Genomic DNA, 19,668 nt, shown 5'->3' with positions numbered 1-19,668 from the left:
TCTAAACAACCTGCTATACACTGATGAGGCAAATCAGCTACCCCAGACTGGGAATTCAAACTACTGCCCTGTTCAAAATCTCTGAAAATAATAATAATGCAAAATGCCTTATGTATATTAATTGATTAATCAATCGTAAGAGGCTAATTCCTGTTCCTTTATTTTGTTTGCTTCTTATAGAATCATTGAACTGGAAGGGACCTGGAGAGGTCATCTAGTCCTGTCCCCTGCACTCAAGGCAGGACTAAGTATTATCTAGACCAGGGGTAGGCAACCTATGGCACACATGCCAAAGGCGGCACGCGAGCTGATTTTCAGCAGCACTCACACTGCCTGGGTTCTGGCCACCGGTCTGGGGGGGCTCTGCATTTTAATTTAATTTTAAATGAAGCTTCTTAAACATTTTAAAAACCTTATTTACTTTACATACAACAATAGTTTAGTTATATATTATAGACTTATAGAAAGAGACCTAAAAATGTTAAAATGTATTACTGGCATGCGAAACCTTAAATTAGAGTGACTAAATGAAGACTTGGCACACCACTTCTGAAAGGTTGTTGACCCCGGATCTAGACCATCCCTGACAGGTGTTTGTCCAACCTGCTCTTAAAAATCCCCAATGATGGAGATTCTACAACCTCCCTAGGCAATTTATTCCAGTGCTTAACCACTCTGACAGTTAAGAAGTTTTTCCTAATGCCCAATCTAAACCGCCCTTGTACAATTTAAGCCCATTGCTTCTTGTCCTATCCTCAGAGATTAAGAAGAACAATTTTTCTCCCTCCTCCTTGTAACAAACTTTTATGTACTTGAAAACTGTTCTCATGTCCCCTCTCAGTCTTCTCTTCTCCGGACTAAACAAACCCAGTTTTTTCAATCTTCTCTCATAAGTCATGTTTTCTAGACCTTTAATCATTTTTGTTGCTCTTCTCTGGACTTTCTCCAATTTGTCTACATCTTTCCTGAAATGTGGCGCATATTTAGCTTGTGATCTACTATGACCCCCAGATCCCTTTCCGCAGTACTTCCTAGGCAGTCATTTCCCATTTTGTATGTGTGCAACTGATTGTTCCTTCCTAAGTGGAGTACTTTGCATTTATCCTTATTGAATTTCATCCTATTTACTTCAGACCATTTCTCCAGTTTGTCCAGAACATTTTGAATTGTAATCCTATCCTCCAAAGCACTTGCAATCCCTCCCAGCTTGGTATTGTCCGCAAACTTTATAAGTGTACTCACTATGCCATTATCTAAATCATTGATGAAGATATTGAACCACATCTACCGCTCCCCACATCCACAAGGCTCGATCCCCTGTCAAAGAAAGCTATCAGGTTGGTTTGACACGATTTGTTCTTGACAAATCCCCCATAATGCTTTCTTCTACTGACCAGGGAAGCAGACATTCTGCTAGTGCCTTTTCTGCCCCCTCTACACTAACTTATCCTTTTTTGTTATTTGTTATAATGGCAAGAGTGTACTAGATGGTTCCTGGAGTGGTAGATCCAGGCAGCACCCTCCAATTCCCAACAGGACAGGTGGTTTGAAAACAGCAACTGCTTCCACGTAGCCAGCAAGCAATACCAGCGGCCTTGCCAACTAGAGTCTATTTCCTCTTTGTGTGAATCAAGAGGAGGGAATAGACCTCAAAATGTATTTGAAAAGTTGTAGTACAAAGTCCAACAAAGCACTAAATCACACATTTGTATCACAGTGTAAAGTGTATGATCTTTTGAAAGATTATTGCTGAAATACAGGATAATATATTGACTTAATATAAGGTGAAGAACATTAGGAAGCACACAAAGGCTGTCCTTTAAAATAAAAGACAAATACCATGCTAATACATAATAGTGAGAAGAAGGGAAATTGCTTGATATGCCTGTATTGTGTATTTCATTATAATAACCCCATTCCCTTTTATATATGCTCTTCTTTACATAATTTACACCTCTTGACCAACAGATCTGTAGTCATATTTCAATATGTTCCAAATCTCATATGTCCAGGGCCTATTGTTCTGGAATTTTTCTTCCCTTAGCTTATACAAAAGGACTTGTGGCATAATTGATAATTATTTATGTTATTTCAGTTGGTATGTGGTCCTTGGTTTTGTGTTGCTTGTGGGGTGTTTTATGAATCTGTTCCTGCTCTGGAATTTAATCTGGGATGTTGCCGGCTTATTTTGATTTATGATTTAGCTCATTCTTGATAATGTGTCCATGCCTTCAGGCATGGATGCCTAGAAATTAAAGGTTAATAGTATTATAATGTGCTGACTGGTGTATGTATATTACTGACCTCTATTTGACAAACTCAGAACTGCACAATGGTATTCATAGATCCTGATATTTCTAGTTATACTTTTGCTCAAATGCTAGAGATCTGAGTCCACTTGGAGAAGGTGGCCTTGAATTCTCTCCTTCTGCAACCAGGTAATTCCCAGATGGTCATGGATTTGGTTTGGTACATATGATCTGCTGGTTACTTCCTGTTCTTTCCCAGCAGGCAGGATTGTCATTAGATTTATGTTTTGTGCAACATTAAGCAACAGCTTTTCTGTTACTTCACAGATAAAATCTCTTTGAGTTGGACAGAGCTATCTGCATGCAAGGACACAAAACACTCTTATGAAGACAAATGTAGGGTTTTGTCTGTTGGACTTTCAGAAACAGCCACTTACTTAGGTTCTTAAGTTTCTGGCAGCTCTTCAGGCCACCACCTTTTCATTGTACATGTCCTTCCTGGCTGGTTAAGGCCCAAGCTGCAGCTGAGGCTAAGATAACTTTTTTCCATCTGCACATGATATAAAGAATGAGATCTTTTTGTCTGGATGTCGATCTTGCTACACTTATCCATATCTTTTGTCTGTTGAGACTAGATTACTGTAATGCACTCTGCTTGAGGCTACAGCTTAAACCACTTAAGTCAGTGCAGAATATGACTATCCACTTATTAAGATCATAATGAGAGTTCATAAAACCAGTGCTCCTCTGTAAACTGCACTGTCTCTTTTTAGGTTGAATTCAATATGTTTATCTTGACCTTTAAAGCCTTAAATGATTTGGGACCAGACTACTTGAGAGTGTGGTTCTTCTTATGCAATATTGCAACAACTAAAAATTCAAGATTGACCTTAAAAAAAACTGACTCACATAAATCCAATCCTGGAGATTTACAACTTCTTTGTGAGTGCACTGTGCAATACCTCAAGGTATATACCCTGAGGATGTAGAACTGAGCACATACCAGGGTTTACTCCTGTCCTAATTGCCAGATATAAAAAATACCAACAAATGTTCCAAAGAGATCCTTTCTCGAAAAACACTATCACAGCAGGGACAGCCCTAACTAACAAGCTTCAAGAAGAAAGGCAACAGAATGGAAAAAATTGATTGAAGGAACACTAGCAGGAAGCATGGTTGACCATTCGCAAGTTGAATAATGATCCGAAGAAAGTAGAGCAACACCGCAACATCACAGCCAATCTGGTAACACACCAGCTTCTGTTCAATGGGAAGGCTCTGAACAAACAGCCTAAATATTAATTATACAGCAAACTGATCTGGAAGAAGAGCATTTCAACACACCATACACAATAGATGAACTCAATGCCAGAATAAGTCACTTGAAGAACAGCAAAGCAGTTGGACTCAAAGACATATGCATGGAGCAAATTAAGCATTTTGGTCCTGCAACCAAGTTATGGGTATTACGTCTATGAATTAGAATACCTAAATTAGGGTGATGAGAATAGCTCTATTGAAGCCAGGGAAGGATGCATCTGACCCAAAGAACTTGTGGCCAATATCACTTCTATGCCTAGAGCCTTGCAAATCCACGGATATCTGCATTTGCAGATATCTGCAGACCATTTTTGAGAATTGTTGATTGGATGCAGATACAAATTTTGTATCCGCACAGGCCTCTGTCTATGCCACCTCTATAAACTTTACCAACACCTCAATCTCCTCTCACTTCAGATTGAACAGCATTTAATATCTGAACAAGCTGGATTTAGATCAGGAAAGTCCTGCACTGGCCAAATATTAAATATTAACCAGCATATAGAAAATGGATTTGAGAGAGGGATGATAACAGGCACTGTGTTCGTAGACCTATCAGCGGCATACAATACAGTCAACCACCAAAACTTGCTTGCATCAAGTGCAGCTTGTCCGATCTCTTCTGGAGAACAGACATTTTTAGTAGAACTGTGCAAGAAATGGAGCCACTGGAGATGACAATGAAATAGCCTCCCACAGGGCAGTGTGTTAGCACCAATCCTGACCAGTGACCAGCCCATACAGAGCAATACAAGGAGCTTTATATATGCCATGGTCTATGCATCATGTCACAGAAGATGGACTTTGCTACTGTCAAGAATAGAATGATGTGCACTGAGCAACCTCCCAACTTATTACAATAAGCACCAGCTTTGTGCTAACCCAGCCAAGACACAGGTGATAACCTTTCACCTGCGCCATCGAGAAGCCAAGTGGAAACTAAATATCACCTGGGATGGAATCCCACTGGCTAATCACTTGAAACTGGTCTACCTGGAGATGACGTTGGACCGGGTACTTGCCTTCAAAGCACATGTAAAGACGATGAAAGGAAAAGTTAGTGCCCGTAACAACATCCTCCAAAAGTTGGTCACCTCAAAGTGGGGAGACAACTCAGCTACTTTGGGAACCACTGCTATTGCATTGTGCTATTCCATTGCAGAGTATGCATGCCCAGTGTGGGAACGAAATTAGACCCTGTTCTAAACTACAGTTGTTGTGGAATAACAGGATGTCTAAAGTCAACACCAAAGGATAGCCTCTACTTATAACAGCTGCAAGGCACAATTGATGTTATGGAATGAAAGACTATGCAAGTTGGATGCACTGAAATAGATCTGGAATCCCAGGAGGTCCTTCCCAGAGGGGCAGATACAGACTGGTCAACATGGTGATGCCTGAACCGCCTGTACATGCAAACTGGCAGATCAACTACTAATACAATCAAATGGGGCTACTCTAATGGCCCAGATATGTGAATATGGTGAGGTGCAAACTATGAAGCACCTGCTCGTTTGCTGACTCTTTGGGGTGACCTGTACAAAGGAGGACCTTGCTGCAGTAATGGAAAGAGCCATTGCTCATGCACAGGTCTGGAAAAACATCTAATTTGTGACAAGGACGGGAGAAGAAGCAGAAGTGCAACACTGGAATTCACTTATCCTGTTGGTCTGCCAGAGCCCAGGTTTGTCAACCTTCTGAGCAAACTGGAAGGCCCTCATGCCTCCTGCACAGTTAGAGAAGGGGTGGAATGAGGATTCGATAGTTTGTGGATGACTGATGTGAAGAGGGATTGTTGTTATTCACTAGAGGGGTTAGGCCACACTGTAGAAATTTGAATGACACTATACAATACTATCTATGTTAGGGCACTTATAGCCTTGCTGGATAGGTTCCTTTTGGATTTTATGGATTGATATAGTAGGATAAAATAACAAATAATAATAGCCATCAGCCTCTTGCTGAACAAATCAGTTACTCCAGATAACCGGAGTCACTATTCTGATGGACAATAGGGTGCCATAGGAAAGTGTGTGTGTGGGGGGGGAGGGGAATCCAGCACACCATAGAAACACCCACAAATAACACAAACCCTCAGAATAAAAAACCCAACACCTTCAGGATAAGGCGTTTTGCTTCCTCTGTTAATGTTTATTTTGTGTTTTCACTGCATGGCTTTGTTGTGGGGGAGAGATCTGGGACTGTCCTTGTTCGTGGTCCTTGTTCAGAGGAGACATTGAGTCATGCTTCCCTTCTCTGCAATTACATTGTATGCTATTAAGGCACAGAGCTGTCAGTCCTGGTTCGCTGGGAGAGAGACCCTCTCCTTGGGAACTGATTTGCTTTGTCTTTCACTGAGATCTTACACATCATTGGTGCAGACATTTAAAAACAAACCCTCCTCCGCTCCTACTGTCACATCAACGTCAAACAACGTCCTGCCGTGGCAGGAGCCGGGGCGCAAAGCCAGACACACAGGTGGGGAGGAGCCGGTGTTCAGGCGCTTGTCCGAACCCGGCTGGATGGACGTCTGGGCAGGGGCTTGCTCGGCACAAGCCCTGCCCAGAGCGCCCGGACCTGGGCGGGGAGGAGGCAGGGCTCCCCGGCAGCCCGGAAGGAAGGGAGACGTGTCCTTGTCCCGTGATAGCAGCCTACGGTCCCGGCCGCAGGCAACCTGCTGCCGCCGCTGCCTCTGCCGCCCCGCGAGGCCGAGGATGGCCTCGGACGCCCCCGCCAGCCTCCCAGTCCAGCTGGCGGAGCAGCCCAGGTGGGTGGGTGTATGGCCTGGAGCCGGGCCCGTTGGGAGAGCCGGGGACCGGCCTGCGAGCTGGGCAAGGGGCTGCCGCATCCAGCGGCCCCGGCACTAGCCGCTGCTGATGCTGGCCGCGGGCTGCAAAGCGGCTGCGTCTCCCGCGGGCTTTGCCGGGCAGTGGCCGGTGCTGAGGGCGCAGCAGCCGTCCCCAGTGCGGGCTGGGTCCGGTCTCTCGTCTGTCCCGCAGTGACGGCAAGTGCCGCTGAAGGGCGCCAGCTCCACGGCCCTGGACCCTGAAGCCTTTCGTTTGTTCCCAGAAGGGGGGTCGGCCTCTAGGCCTAGGTGCTGGAACTAGGATGGGGGGGGGGGCTGCACCCCCTGGCTTGAAGTGGTTTCCATCATGTACAGGTTTCAGAGTAGCAGCCGTGTTAGTCTGTATCCGCAAAAAAAACAGGAGTACTTGTGGCACCTTAAAGACTAACAAATTTATTTTAGCATGAGCGTTCGTGAGCATCCGAAGAAGTGAGCTTTAGCTCACGAGAGCTCATGCTAAAATAAATTTGTTAGTCTTTAAGGTGCCACAAGTGTTGTGTATTTGGTTGTCATGGTTTTTGTTGCTATGGCAACTGAGTTAGATTATTATGGGTTAGCTCAGCCGGTTTCAACCGGCTGGGTGAGCTCTCTGTATATCTGTAAATAAAATGGAGGTTTTGGTTAGCTGCCTGCTCTCTGGCCTCAAGTGATTGCTTCCTACACCGGCTGCCCCAAGGATATAACAACAAGTACTCCTGTTTTTTTTTCCATCATGTACAGGCTTTGCAGTTTGGTTCAATGGCTCGCAGCACCCCCACTGTACACATTGTTCCAGCACCACTGCTGGTAAGCACAAGCAGCCACTTGGGGAGCTACCCTGACTCTGATTTCCCTAACCAGCCCTTCCCCCAGAGTGGGAGGAAAGTCACCATTAGTGTGACCAGGCACCCTCAAACTGCTGCTAGCCAGATGGAAAGGGAGACTTTGTGCAATCCATCATCTCTTTGGGAGACTGGCAGCAGAGCCACCAGTCCAGATCCCTCCCCCACCTTCCAGATGGGAGAATAGAGGGGGAGGAAACTCATAACCAGTTCAGGTTTCCCCATCCCCTCTTCTGCTATGGCAGTGAGATGGCAACCCAGTCCTTGATCTTTCTCTCCTTCCCCCCTCCAAGCTCCAATCCTGTCATCCCTAGAATTCTGAACATTGTAAAGCCAACCCAAAAGGCAGTGAAAATTTACTCCACATCACCTTCCTTTTCAATATTCCTTAACAAAAGAGGGACCGCCTCTCTCCATCCCCCTGTGTCTAAGGCCTGCTCTGTTTGGAAGTGTTATTAGGAAAGCTAAAGCTCATTGTGCAGCAGAAGAATGCATGGGCAAGTCCCGTAAACCTCTGTATTTATGTTAGCATTCAGAGAAGAGGTGTGTTCTAAATTGTTCCTCCTCCAATCAGATTACACTGCGTTTCACTTAATTTTAATTCACATATAAAGGCCATTGTTTTCAAATTTGCCTGTGCAAAACTGAAGCAAATGGGAGTTGTGTTGCTCAGCAACTCTGAAAAATCAGATCTGATTTAGATACCTAAATGGAACACCCATGTTTCAACATTTTGGCCAAAGTCTACAAATAGATGAGACTATTCTTGCTTACAAAATACATCTTGGGGTATGTCAACTCTTAAAATGCTACTGCGGCACAGCTGCGGTGCGATAGTGCTTCAGTGTAGATATTACCTATGCTGGCTGGAGGGAATCTCCTGTTGGCATAGGTAATCCACCTCACTGAGAGGTGGAAGAATTCTTCTGTCGACCTAGCGCTGTCTACACAGGGAGTTAGGTAGGCTTAACTGTGGTGCTCAAGGGGGTGGATTTTTCATATCCCTGACTGATGTAGATAAACCGACTTAATTTTTTAGTGTAGACCAGGCCTTGAGAATAAATTAGTCAGTACAAATCAATCCCAGTTACCTCTGTTTGTTCTTAGGGTATGTCTACACTGCACTTTCTTCATTAAAACTTGTGTCACTCACAGGTGTGAAAAAACCACCCCCTGAATGACAAAAGTGTTAACGATGAAAAGCACGGGTGTGGGCAGCGCTTTGTCAGTGGGAGACACTCTTCCGGCGATGAAGCTACCATCCATCCCTTGTTGGGGGTGGTTTTATTTTGTCTCCAGAAGAGCTCTCTCCCGGCGACAGAGCATCTACACTGCGTATCTTACAACAGCGTGGCTGTAGCAGCACACCCATGCCATTGTAAGGTACACAGTGTAGACATAGCCTTAGACATCAGTACCACTATAAAAATAGCTCTAAGCCAAAGAGACACTCTGGATACAGACACACAAGGAAATACAAGCATCTCATATTAACATAATTTCTAGCATTCTGCCAGCAAACTTCCCCATGGACAGTAGCATATTTGCAAGAGGCAGTATCACGATTATGATCCAGAAAAGGGGTTGTGGAATGAGATGGCAAAATTTGCAGATGACAACAGAAAGATAGGCTAGTCAAGACTAGAGAAAAGTGTGACAAAATTAAGAAATAGACGTGGGAAAATGAGAACATTTGGAGATATAATAGGATAATATTTTTCTTCAAGGCATAAGCCAACCACCAACTGAAGAGGGATAGGAAGACTCTTTCCCTCTGGAGACACTGTCTATCAGGAGGTTTCTTGCATATCCCTCCAAAGTATCAGGTACTGCCCACTTTCAAAACAGAATACTGGATTAGATTGACCACTGGTCTAATCTAGCACGGCAATTCCTATGTTTTCATTTGTAAGCAATTAAAGTGCAGAAAGGTCTAATAAATAATTCACAAGACATGGCGGTATCCTGTACAGCTTTATGACTAGAGAATTCTTGATTTGCTAAAATATTTAGAATATGGATTAAGACAATGGTACAAAGTTTACAAAGGGACACAAACTAAAGTTAATCTAATGTGAAGTGTCATAACATCTTTTTTTTTTCTTTTCATTGCTACTCCTGCTCACTCTTTGCATTGACTAAGTTTGATGCTCCAGTCTAGGGCATCCTTCCAGAGCATGCTACAGCATTTGTTCTTAGGAGAGGGGCTACAAAATACATTGAATTGGCTAGATGCCTGGGAGCCACCCATTTCCTCAGAAACCGAAAGGTTTTTGAAGCAGCAGTGTAATAGCCATTTCATGACATTATGTTTAAAGATTGTTTCTCCTTTATCCTTACTTGGCTTCTTGCACTTCAGCTTTTTTAATTTGCTGCTGCCATTAAAGCAAGTTAACGGGCTGATTTGTAACCAACATTGCTTCAAAGTTGTTTTGATGTGACTCACTATCATGTCAATAATTACAGCTGCTTGTGCTGCACTAGGATAATGACTTAGCCCCTTCTCACCCTCCATCCACCCACTCACTGTCCTTGCTGTGATACTCAGGGAATCACTTGTTTACAAACACAGGAAGTGAGCTAGCATTCTTCACAGTCTTATAAAACAGTGATTTTTCAAATCTTTATTTCCAATGAAACTTTCGTGCTATGAGGTAAAATCAGAGGAAAATTTGAGAAAACCATTTGGGACAATTGCTGGAACACTGTACAGAAGGTATTGGCTGTATAAGTCGTGGGGGAAATACAGGCTGATGCTTAAGACATGGTATTTATATTTTTTTGCATGCATGTATTTGTACATAATTATATATTCAGAAATTGGTTTTATTATTTTGATTTTTGTCAATTTGACTCCAGACCTATCTCCAACTAAACCCCACAAATCCATAGCAGTAGTATCTCTACGGGCTCCACTCCTATGGAAGGGGTAGCATATGCAATTTTGGAAAAACAGCTGATTTGACTGTGGTTTAGCACAACATGAAATTAAAGTTTGGCAGGGGGATTGTTGTGTGGTGTTTAGAGCAGAAGGTCGAGAGTCAGGACTCCAGGGTTCTGTTCCTGCCACTCACTTATTTGGTGAGCATAGGCAAGCTGCTTAACATTTCTTTGGCTCAGTTTTCTCATCTGTAAAATGGGAATAAATATACTTACCTCACATAGGTGTTGGGAGATTTAATTAAAAAATTGTAAAATACCTGGAAATGCTCAGATGGAAGGTGCCATAGAAGTGCAAAGTATTATTTAATCCAATATTTCTATGAAATAGTAACTTTCCTTTCTCCCTTTTCTTTCTATCATTTTCCTAATGTCTGATCTTCTCTATGCCACAATAACTTCTTTCTAAAAGTTGCTGGGACACCAGTGCCTAAATTTTCAAAACTTGCTACTGATTCTAGATATTTCGGTTTTTGACAAATTTAAGACACATTAAAGTGCCCTGATTTTCAGAAGGGCAGAGCACCTAGATTCTGAAAATCACCTCCCCTTTAGGGATTTTTAAGTTGGGTGTCCAAACATTGATGTTGCTTTTGAAAATGTAGGAATTATCACACTGTCTGGAGTGGTTCATGACCGTGAGTGCCAGCCTCAGGGCAGACTGTCAAGAATCAGGGAAGAGATCCCAAATTGGTTGTGTGTTCCATAATTAGATTTCACCAACCCAATAACAAGTGTGAACTCCTAAAACATTATAACAGTCTTACCATGGAGTCACAGACATTCCAGTCTATCTTGCCACCCAGGCAAGCTGGACTTAGGCGTGGTCTACACTAGAGAGTTAGGTCAACGTAAGACAGTTGCGTAAGTGTCTACACTACAATGTCCTCCTGACGACTTAACGCACCTGCTATGCCACCCTAATAACTACTCCACGTCCACAAGAGGCGTAGTACTTAGGTCAATGTAGTTGCTTACATCGCCTGTTGCTGCCTTTGACAACCCGAGTTGGTGGGGATGCGCAGTGCTGGCAGAAGGAGGGTAGTGTGATCATGAACAGACAATTTCACAGGCACTAGCTTCTTCCGGGCCGCAGGGGTGCATGGATATCCTGCGTTTTCCAATGTATTCCTTCTAAAGGATTCCAACCTGCCTTTCAGATTGCTGAAGCTGAAGAAGATATTTATTTCCAAATTTGGATCGGCTCCCAAGTTTTATGCTCGTGCACCAGGGCGAGTCAACTTAATAGGTAAAAGGAGAATATTATTTTCTTTAAATTTATGGCAAGTTCCAAACATACAACCTAACTGACTGTGTTCTTTTTATTTTTGGTCAAGAGGTGCCTGTGCTTGACGTGAAGTCATAAATGGGAAGGAGAAAATATTACTTCATTAGCTTTTAACTGCATATTATTACAACCTGTAGTTCACATTAAGGTCACAATTCAGGACAGCATCTTTATTCACAACATGCTTAACTTTATATTTTAAGTGCCATCTTGAATAGGGATGGACTTAAGGACATAAATGCTTTTCTGAATCAGTGCCTAAAAATGTCTTTCCTGGTCAGGTTTAGGGCTCATTTCCCTACCATGGTTTCTGCAGCTCAGTCTCAGGCAGGTCTGGGATGCAGTTGAAATTTGTAAGATGGTATTTTGAAATCGACCCACATCTTTTCTCACCACCATAGTTCAAATTTTCAGACATAGTGATGCATCCTGGCAGAGTACTACATTTTGATGAGAGCTGGAAATGTTCTGCCATAGTTTTCCCTCCCTCATTCTATAGAAATTCCACACAGTTGAGCCCATAGAGATTAGAATAGTAGGTTGGTCTGGAGAGTAAATATGGTTATTTCATACCTATTTTTTTAAATGTGGCTTCATTCTGGAGACACCCATTTTTATTTTATGATCATGCCCTGCCTAGAGTTCAGTTCTCTGTAAAATAAGCCAGTCAGGCACCTTTCTCAGTGAAAGTTTTTGCTATAGATCATGGCAAATACAGTGCAGTAGAGCTCTCAGAGGGCCAGGTGGTCTAGCAGGTAGTGCACCCAGTATCGCCTCTCAGTACGAAGGCCTTTCTGTCCAGTTCTTCACCTGAGGGTGGGTTTAGTTTCCCCTCAGGTTGCAATGTCCTTGCCCTTTTCTTATCAGAGCGGGAGTGAGAGTGGAATGTGGCTTATGCCTCACCTGCAGCAGGGTAGGAGACCTTGGGCTTTCCCACTGCACCGGCTCCTACCCAGAGCCCTATGAGATTCAGCAGTGTCCAGCACCATGGAGTGCCCTCCAAGTTACCCTCTCTGCGTCACCTCCTACCATCTGTCTCTCCTCCAAGGCGCCAATATAACATAACAAAACAAAAGACAACTAAACTGTCAGTCCCAACTGGACTCAGCGTGCCGTTATTCCCCATAGGGAGGCTTTTTCAGCACCCTTGTCCAGGAGCCTTCAGATTCTTCCTCCCCAGCCTCTCACTGACTGAGTTGTGTTGCTCCTTTTTAAGCTTCCTCTCCAGCTAGAGCATGCTTTACAGGTCTGGAGGGACAGGTCTACGTGAGGCCAGTATTGTCCTTTAACCCCTTTGGGCCCAGTGTGGGGGTTGTACAGCCATCACATACACATTACAAACATTAATTAGCCTGCTGTGCAGTCAATTAAAATTTACACCTTGATGTTTCTATGCACATCTGTCATATATAATTAAAGTGGGGAACAGATGTTGCCTGAAGAGAAGGTACTTGCTATGTCCATTTTCTTTATTTTGTATGTTATGAACAATTGTATGAATGATGATTTAAATATTAGTATTTTCCTGGGAGAAGTCCAGATATGGTATGAAAAATGAATTCCTGCATGAGCCTTATGCCGTGAGTGATGAATCATTCAGATGAGCAGAAGATGTCACGGGAAGGGGAATTATGTATTGCATTTATCTTTGCGGTATGCTAACCACAGGTGAAATGGAAATAATTTAACTTGCTTGTCTTGCTAATTTTACCAGTTACATATCAAGCACAAATAGTCTTCCTGCTCTAACTGCCAGATAACAGTCCATCTATCACCTTGTAGTTTTGTTAAAGAACATAAAGATTTAAAAAGAAATGAAGGTTACAAAAAACATTATAGAAATGTAAAGCTTTGGTGCATTAGTATAAAATTTAAGAAGTGCAGAACAGTCTATCAGTTGGGATTTTAACAATAAGAGCTGTAAAGTATATTCTGAAATGATTGGCAAAAATTGTCTAGGACAGGGTTTCTCAAAGAGGGGTCGCCGCTTGTGTAGGGAAAGCCCCTGGTGGGCCGGGCTGGGCCAGTGTGTTTACCTGCCTTGTCCGTAGGTCTGGCCGATCGCGGCTCCCACTGGCTGTGGATCGCTGCTCCGGGCCAATGGGAGCAGCTGGAAGCAGTGGAGTCCCTCGGCCCATGCCGCTTCCAGCAGCTCCCATTGGCCTGGAGCAGTGATCCGCGGCCAGTGGGAGCCGCGATTGGCCAGACCTGCAGACAGGGCAGGTAAACACACCAGCCCTGCCCGCCAGGGGCTTTCCCTACACAAGCGGCGACCCCTGTTTGAGAAACCCTGGTCTAGGACATAAAGCAATTCTGCACTCCTACACTGGCCATTAGAATCAAGGATGTTTCTTCTTTTGCTGCTGAGTCATAGATTCCAAAGCCTGAAGGGGCCTTTGTTATCATCTAGTCTGAACTTCTATATTATACAAGCCCTAGAACTTCCCTAAAATAATTCCTTAAATATAGCTTTTAAAAAAAATCCAATCTTGATTTCAATATTGCCAGTGATAGAGAATTCACCTTGACACCATGACATTACTATTAAAAATGTTCACCTTATTTCCAATCCAAATGTGTCTAGCTTCAACTTCAGCCATTGGATCATGTTATACCTTTCTCTCTGCTAGATTGAAAAGCCCATTATTAAATGTTTGTTCCCCATGTAAACAAGTCACCCCTTAACCTTCTCTTTGTTCAGCTAAATAGACTGAGCACCTTGAGTCTATCATTATAAGGCTGGTTTTCTAATCCTTTAAGCGTTCTCGTGGCTATTCTCTGAACCCTCTCCAATTGATCAACATCCTGCTTGAACTGTGGACATCAGAGCTGGACACAATATTTCAGCAGTAGTTGCACCAGTGCCAGAAGTAAAATAACCTCTCTACTCTGACTTGAGATTCCCCTGTTTATGCATCCCAAGATTGCATTAGTCCTTTTGGCCACAGAATCACACTGGGAGCTCATGTTCAAAAGATTATCCACCATGACCCTCAATTTTTTTTCAGAGTTACTGCTTCTCGCTTCCTGTAAGGATGGCGTACATTCTTTGTTTCTAGATGTACACATTTATGTTTTGCTGAATTAAAACACATATTGTTTGCTTGTGCCAAGTTTACCAAGCAATCCAGATCACTCTGTATTAGTGACCTGTCCTTTTCATTATTTACCACTCCCCCCAATTTTTGTATAATTTTCAAACTTTATCAGTGATGATTTTATGTTTTCTTCCTGGTCACTGATAAAAATGTCAAATGGCACAGGGGCAAGAACAGATTACTGAAAGCCCACCAGAAATACACCTACTTGACGATGATTCTCCGTAGACAATTATATTTTGAGATCTACCATTTAGCCAAATTTTAATCCATTTAATGGTGTCATGTTAATTTTATATCATTCTACTTTTGTTTCCATCAAATGTCATTTAGTACAAGTAAAACATCTTACAGAAGTCTATTATATTATCATTATCAAACAAACTTGTAATCTCCTCAAAAAAAGATACCAGTTTAGTTTGACAGGATCTATTTTCCATAAACCCATGTTGATTGGCATTATATATATTACCCTCCTTTAATTCTTTATTAACTGAGTCCTGTATCAGCTGCTCCATTATCTTGCCCAGGATCAATGTCAGACTGACATGCTTATAATGTTGGCACAACATTAGCTTTCTTTTCTTCCAGTCTTCTGGAACTTCCCCAGTGTTCCAAGACTTACTGAAAATCAACATTAATGGTTCAGCGAGCTCCTCTTTTACAATTCTTTGATGCAAGTTATCTGGATTTAATGATTTTAAAATGTCTAACTTTAGTAGCTGCTGTTTAACATCCTCCTGAGATACTAGTGGAATGGAAAGAATTTTATCATTATCTGTTATTTTCCCAAATGCAGAACAGAAATATTTATTGAATACTTCTGTCTTTTCTGCATTATTATTAATAATTCTACCATTTCCATCTAGTAATGGACCAATACTATTGTCAGGATTCTTTTTGTTCCCAATATACTTAAAAACTCCTTATTGTCCTTACCTCTGCTAGCCCCAGATTTCTCTGTGTGTCCCTTTGCTTCCCTTAACTGTTATCTACAATTCTTAGCTTCTGATTTATATTCATGACTAACAACTTGTATTAGTTATAGGTTTCATTATTGTTTTTTATCACTTCCTTCATTTTCCTTGTAATCTAGGTCATTTTTTTAATCCATATGGCCTTCGTCCTCAATTGTGGGCTTTTGGGGCATCTAGTAAAGTGTTCTTAATCAAAGATTATTCCAAAATGCTGTTAATTTTCTGTTATTATGTTGTTGTTTTCTAGGAGAACATATAGACTACTGTGGATATGCTGTGCTCCCTATGGCTATAGAACAAGACATACTTATAGCTGTTGAACCTGTAAACACTCAAGTTGTCCAACTAGCCAATACAAACCCTTTGTACTCGTAAGTATTAATTTATTTATTTCTTATACTAATTTATAATGCACTCATCATCTAATTGCACCACAGTTGCAAGATAAAAGTTATAAAAGCCAAGTTTAAACCAGTGTAAGTGTCTTCAGAAGTGTAACATCTGTATGCAGACAGATCCTCAAAGGGCAGAGTGCCACCTACTGAAGCACCAACAGTACTTCCTTTAGAAACCAGGTGCTGCTTGAAATGTTCCCTTCGACACTGGCCCAATCTGACCCTGTTTAGCTTGTGAAATCTGACAGGCTCACAGCATGCGATGATATACTTAGAGATTAATTGTATAAAATGGTATAGCAAAGGTGTATGTGAATTTCTATAAATACTACAACAATTTTCTCAGTGGTACAAAATCTAATCAGATGGAATGTCACTGGTTCTAGTTACGCTATATATACTGTCTGAGAGGGTGAGGTTTACTGCTTCTCTCCTCCACCTCTCTGTTCAGGTTTCCCCAGCACAGCACTTCTCTCAGAAGGCCGCTTTGACCTACAAAATTCAGAAACCTTTTCATTGCAGGTTTGACTGTTGAGAGGGAGGGATTCCAGAATTAAAATAGGCCTGTTGTTTAAGTTGATTACCACTCTCCTTACATTCAGATGCTACATGACTTCTAGGGCCATGTTATATTTGCAGGGGAAAAGCTGTTTTGATAGGTGCTGAATGAAGCAGTGACAGAAAAATTAAGCACTTTGACTAGACTGGTTTTTGAGCCAGGGCTTGGCACAGCAAATAAGAACTTAAATAGCCCCCTATTAAAACAAGTACAATTGAAACTAAACCTAGAATTATAGTTCTTGAATTAAAATAGCATGCACAATCAATATATTTTTGTAGCTCTTTTGGCTTCTATTTGAACTCATATGGTTTTGGCTTAGGAGAGCTTTCTGCATACAACAGACAGCATCTCCGCTTCACTGTGGCCCTCCTGGTTAAAAGCAAAAAGGAATATATCTTTCAACACTTTTGAGCATTTTGCTATCAACAATTGCCTTTGAGCTGCTGTGTCTTTTTTTTACCAATCTATCACAGAGCTAGGGTTTATGCATATGCTGAATGAAAGGCATGTGCCCTTTGCTAATGAGGGATAACCACAAGTCTCCATAGAGTTACCCTTTCTTAGCTCAACCTTGAGTTTACAGACTGCTGAAATGTTTCACAGTGTTTCAAACCCTTTGTACTCGTAAGTATTAACTTTTAGGAAAGTGATAACAGAACAAGTTGCAAAGAGTTACCTTTTCAGACTGTAAAAGCTTCTCTGCTGACAAGGTGTACTTTGATATCAGTTGGACCAAAGGACTATTCAAAAACTGTGCAACCTTTTGAGGTTTCACTAGTCTAATGCCACTATAGTAAAGAATATGAGGATAGAGACTATCCTGACCAAACTTCAAAGGGATTGGGGAAATACTACAGGATAATAGCCATCAGCTGGGTATCCATCTCATGGCACAGTAGGAAAGCCTTGTATTCAGGAAATCAAAGAGTCATTAGTAAAGGGTTCCTAAACTTGAGATAACAGACTGAAGCTTCAGTAGACAAGGTGATGAAATCCTGCTGCAGAGAGCCAAATTGTCCAGAAGAAACAAGATTTAAATAGCATTTAAGATAAAAAAAACCAACAAAAAAACCCAACAAACCCTCAACCACATGGACATTTCTCACTGTACAAGCAAGCTCCTCTGTACTTTATATACAGATATATGAATTCTGGAATCTAACCTTGCAGCAGAGGTTAATTTTCCCAAGCATTCTCTGACAGTGTCATCATGGATTAAAGAGAGATAAAGTATGATTTGATCAATCCGTGTCATAAACAGAAAAATTGCTAGTGACAGGTCAAATATATTGGATGGTGTGTGCATGAGTAAAGTGCCTTAGCTGTGCATGTGGCAAGGGCAGAAGTATGTGTCAATAAGCGGGCTGATTTGGGTGTGCCATGACGAACCTACTGAGTGATGTCATTGTAGCGCTTTTGTCCACATTGAGTATGTCTACACAGCATTTTGGAGCAAGTGGGAGCGAGCTGCTCAGCCAGTGTCAACAGACATGGTCTAGCAGGGCTCATGCTAGTGCTCTAAAAATAGCCGTATAGACACTGTTTTTAACTTGTGGCTTGGACTGGAGTTTGGGCTGCATTTTGGAGCAAACAAGAGGGAGTCTCCCAAGTCTGTCAACCCCGTCTGGGAGGCTCACTCTCGCTTGCTCCAAAATGCTGTGTAGACATTGTCAGTCCTTCTATTTGTATACATGGACATCACTTTCCAGTATACTGTGCTTCCTTAAGTTTGAGTTTTAAAGATGACCTGCAAATAAAACTCATAAGCTTCACTTTAGCAATGAGGGGGAAATTCTACTTCCTCCTCCTTGACTGCAGAGGTTCTTACCTGCACCTGAATCATTGTGGGAGGACAGTATTCTAATGCACTGTTTATGTGTACCAGGTGTTCTTCAATTTCCCCAGCTATGACCAAAGCCAGTAGCAAGAGGATAGAGAAAGGAATAATGGCTCTGCTCCTGCAAGGTACCATAGACTTCAGTGAGTGTTGGGGAAGCCGATCAACTTCTTAGAGACCCTCAGTACCTTGCAGTTTCAGGCTCAGACTGAGTATCCTCTAAATAAGAGTTTAGATCTGTAACTGGTAAGCTACAGAAATGCAAAAACCACTGCAGCTAAAACAAGAATCAAATTGCTCAAAAGAGTCCTAAGAAATGGTTTCAGTATTGATGTAATTTTCAGAGTAGCTTTAAAACGTCAAATCTTTGTAGTGTCATTGTTCATTTTACAAATGGGTTCCCCCCTTTTTATTTAAACTATATTGAATCAAGCTTGGCAAGGACTTATGCCTCTGTGACACTTAGCAAATAAAAAGCCAACTTCTCTTGTATTTCCCGTTTGAGGAGGTTTCAAAAATTAGCATTGTGCACTCCAAGAAGTCATAATTTTCCTTTATCCCAACAGCCAGGAAATGTAACCATATAATTTTTACTGTTTTGCTTTGTCATATAAAGAATGAAAGGTACAAAAAAAATCTGATAGATGTTTATTTTGGAGATAAAAGGACTTCAAATCTACTTCCTATGACAGACAACAACAACTTAGACACACTGATTGTCATCCCTGATTTTTGGGGGGCTTATCCAGAAAACAAATTTAAATGAACCCAGCAATGGCATGTTTCTTATCACTCCAGACAAACATTTTCTCTTCTGTTGTTCCAATAGCTTAGCTTTTTTTGTGTGTTCAAAAGTCATGAGTGATGGGCTTTCACCTCTTCCTCTAGGAGACTATTCCACAATCTGATAGATCTCTGATATCCAGCCTGAATTTCCTCTATCTTAATCTCATCTCATTGCTTCTACTTAAACCCTCTGTACCACCCTAACTAACCACCCTCCCCATCTTGGTGTTAACTGTCTACAAGTATTTTAATGTTGCCTTTCTCACAAGGGCCCATTAAATGGTACTGTTGTGTATAGTTGAGCTTGAAATCATAGCAGATTGTACATCATGTGGCAAGCTATGTTGTTCCTTTTAATGTTAACCTTTCCAAATTGCTGTAAAGATTGAATTCAATTAATGTTGGACTTGAAGACACAAATGAAAAAATAAAGTTAGTGAATTCTAAGCATGAGAGCTGAAACCGTAACCTTGGTTAGAACTAGGTCATACATTCCAGACTAGAAATGCAGTGACCAAGTACAATGCTAGCAAAGACTCTGAAAATCTGG

General features: G+C 41.8%; 1 protein-coding gene across 2 annotated transcripts in view; it reads left to right on the top strand.

The window, feature by feature from the left end:
* Positions 1-6,186: 6,186 nt before the first annotated feature.
* Positions 6,187-19,668, top strand: part of GALK2 (galactokinase 2) — a 72,908-nt gene continuing 59,426 nt past the window's right edge. For both annotated transcript variants that reach the window (XM_044979822.1, XM_044979821.1), the window contains exons 1-3: positions 6,187-6,336; positions 11,336-11,424; positions 15,786-15,909. In XM_044979822.1, coding sequence (XP_044835757.1) covers positions 6,284-6,336; positions 11,336-11,424; positions 15,786-15,909 — 266 coding nt within the window. In that variant the 5' untranslated portion in view covers positions 6,187-6,283. The remainder of the gene's footprint in view (positions 6,337-11,335; positions 11,425-15,785; positions 15,910-19,668) is intronic.

This window comes from Mauremys mutica, chromosome 11 (genome assembly GCF_020497125.1).
Source record: "Mauremys mutica isolate MM-2020 ecotype Southern chromosome 11, ASM2049712v1, whole genome shotgun sequence".
NCBI lineage: Eukaryota > Metazoa > Chordata > Testudines > Geoemydidae > Mauremys > Mauremys mutica.
Note: the sequence above shows the minus strand (reverse complement) of the source record. Positions and strands in the feature narration are given on the sequence as shown.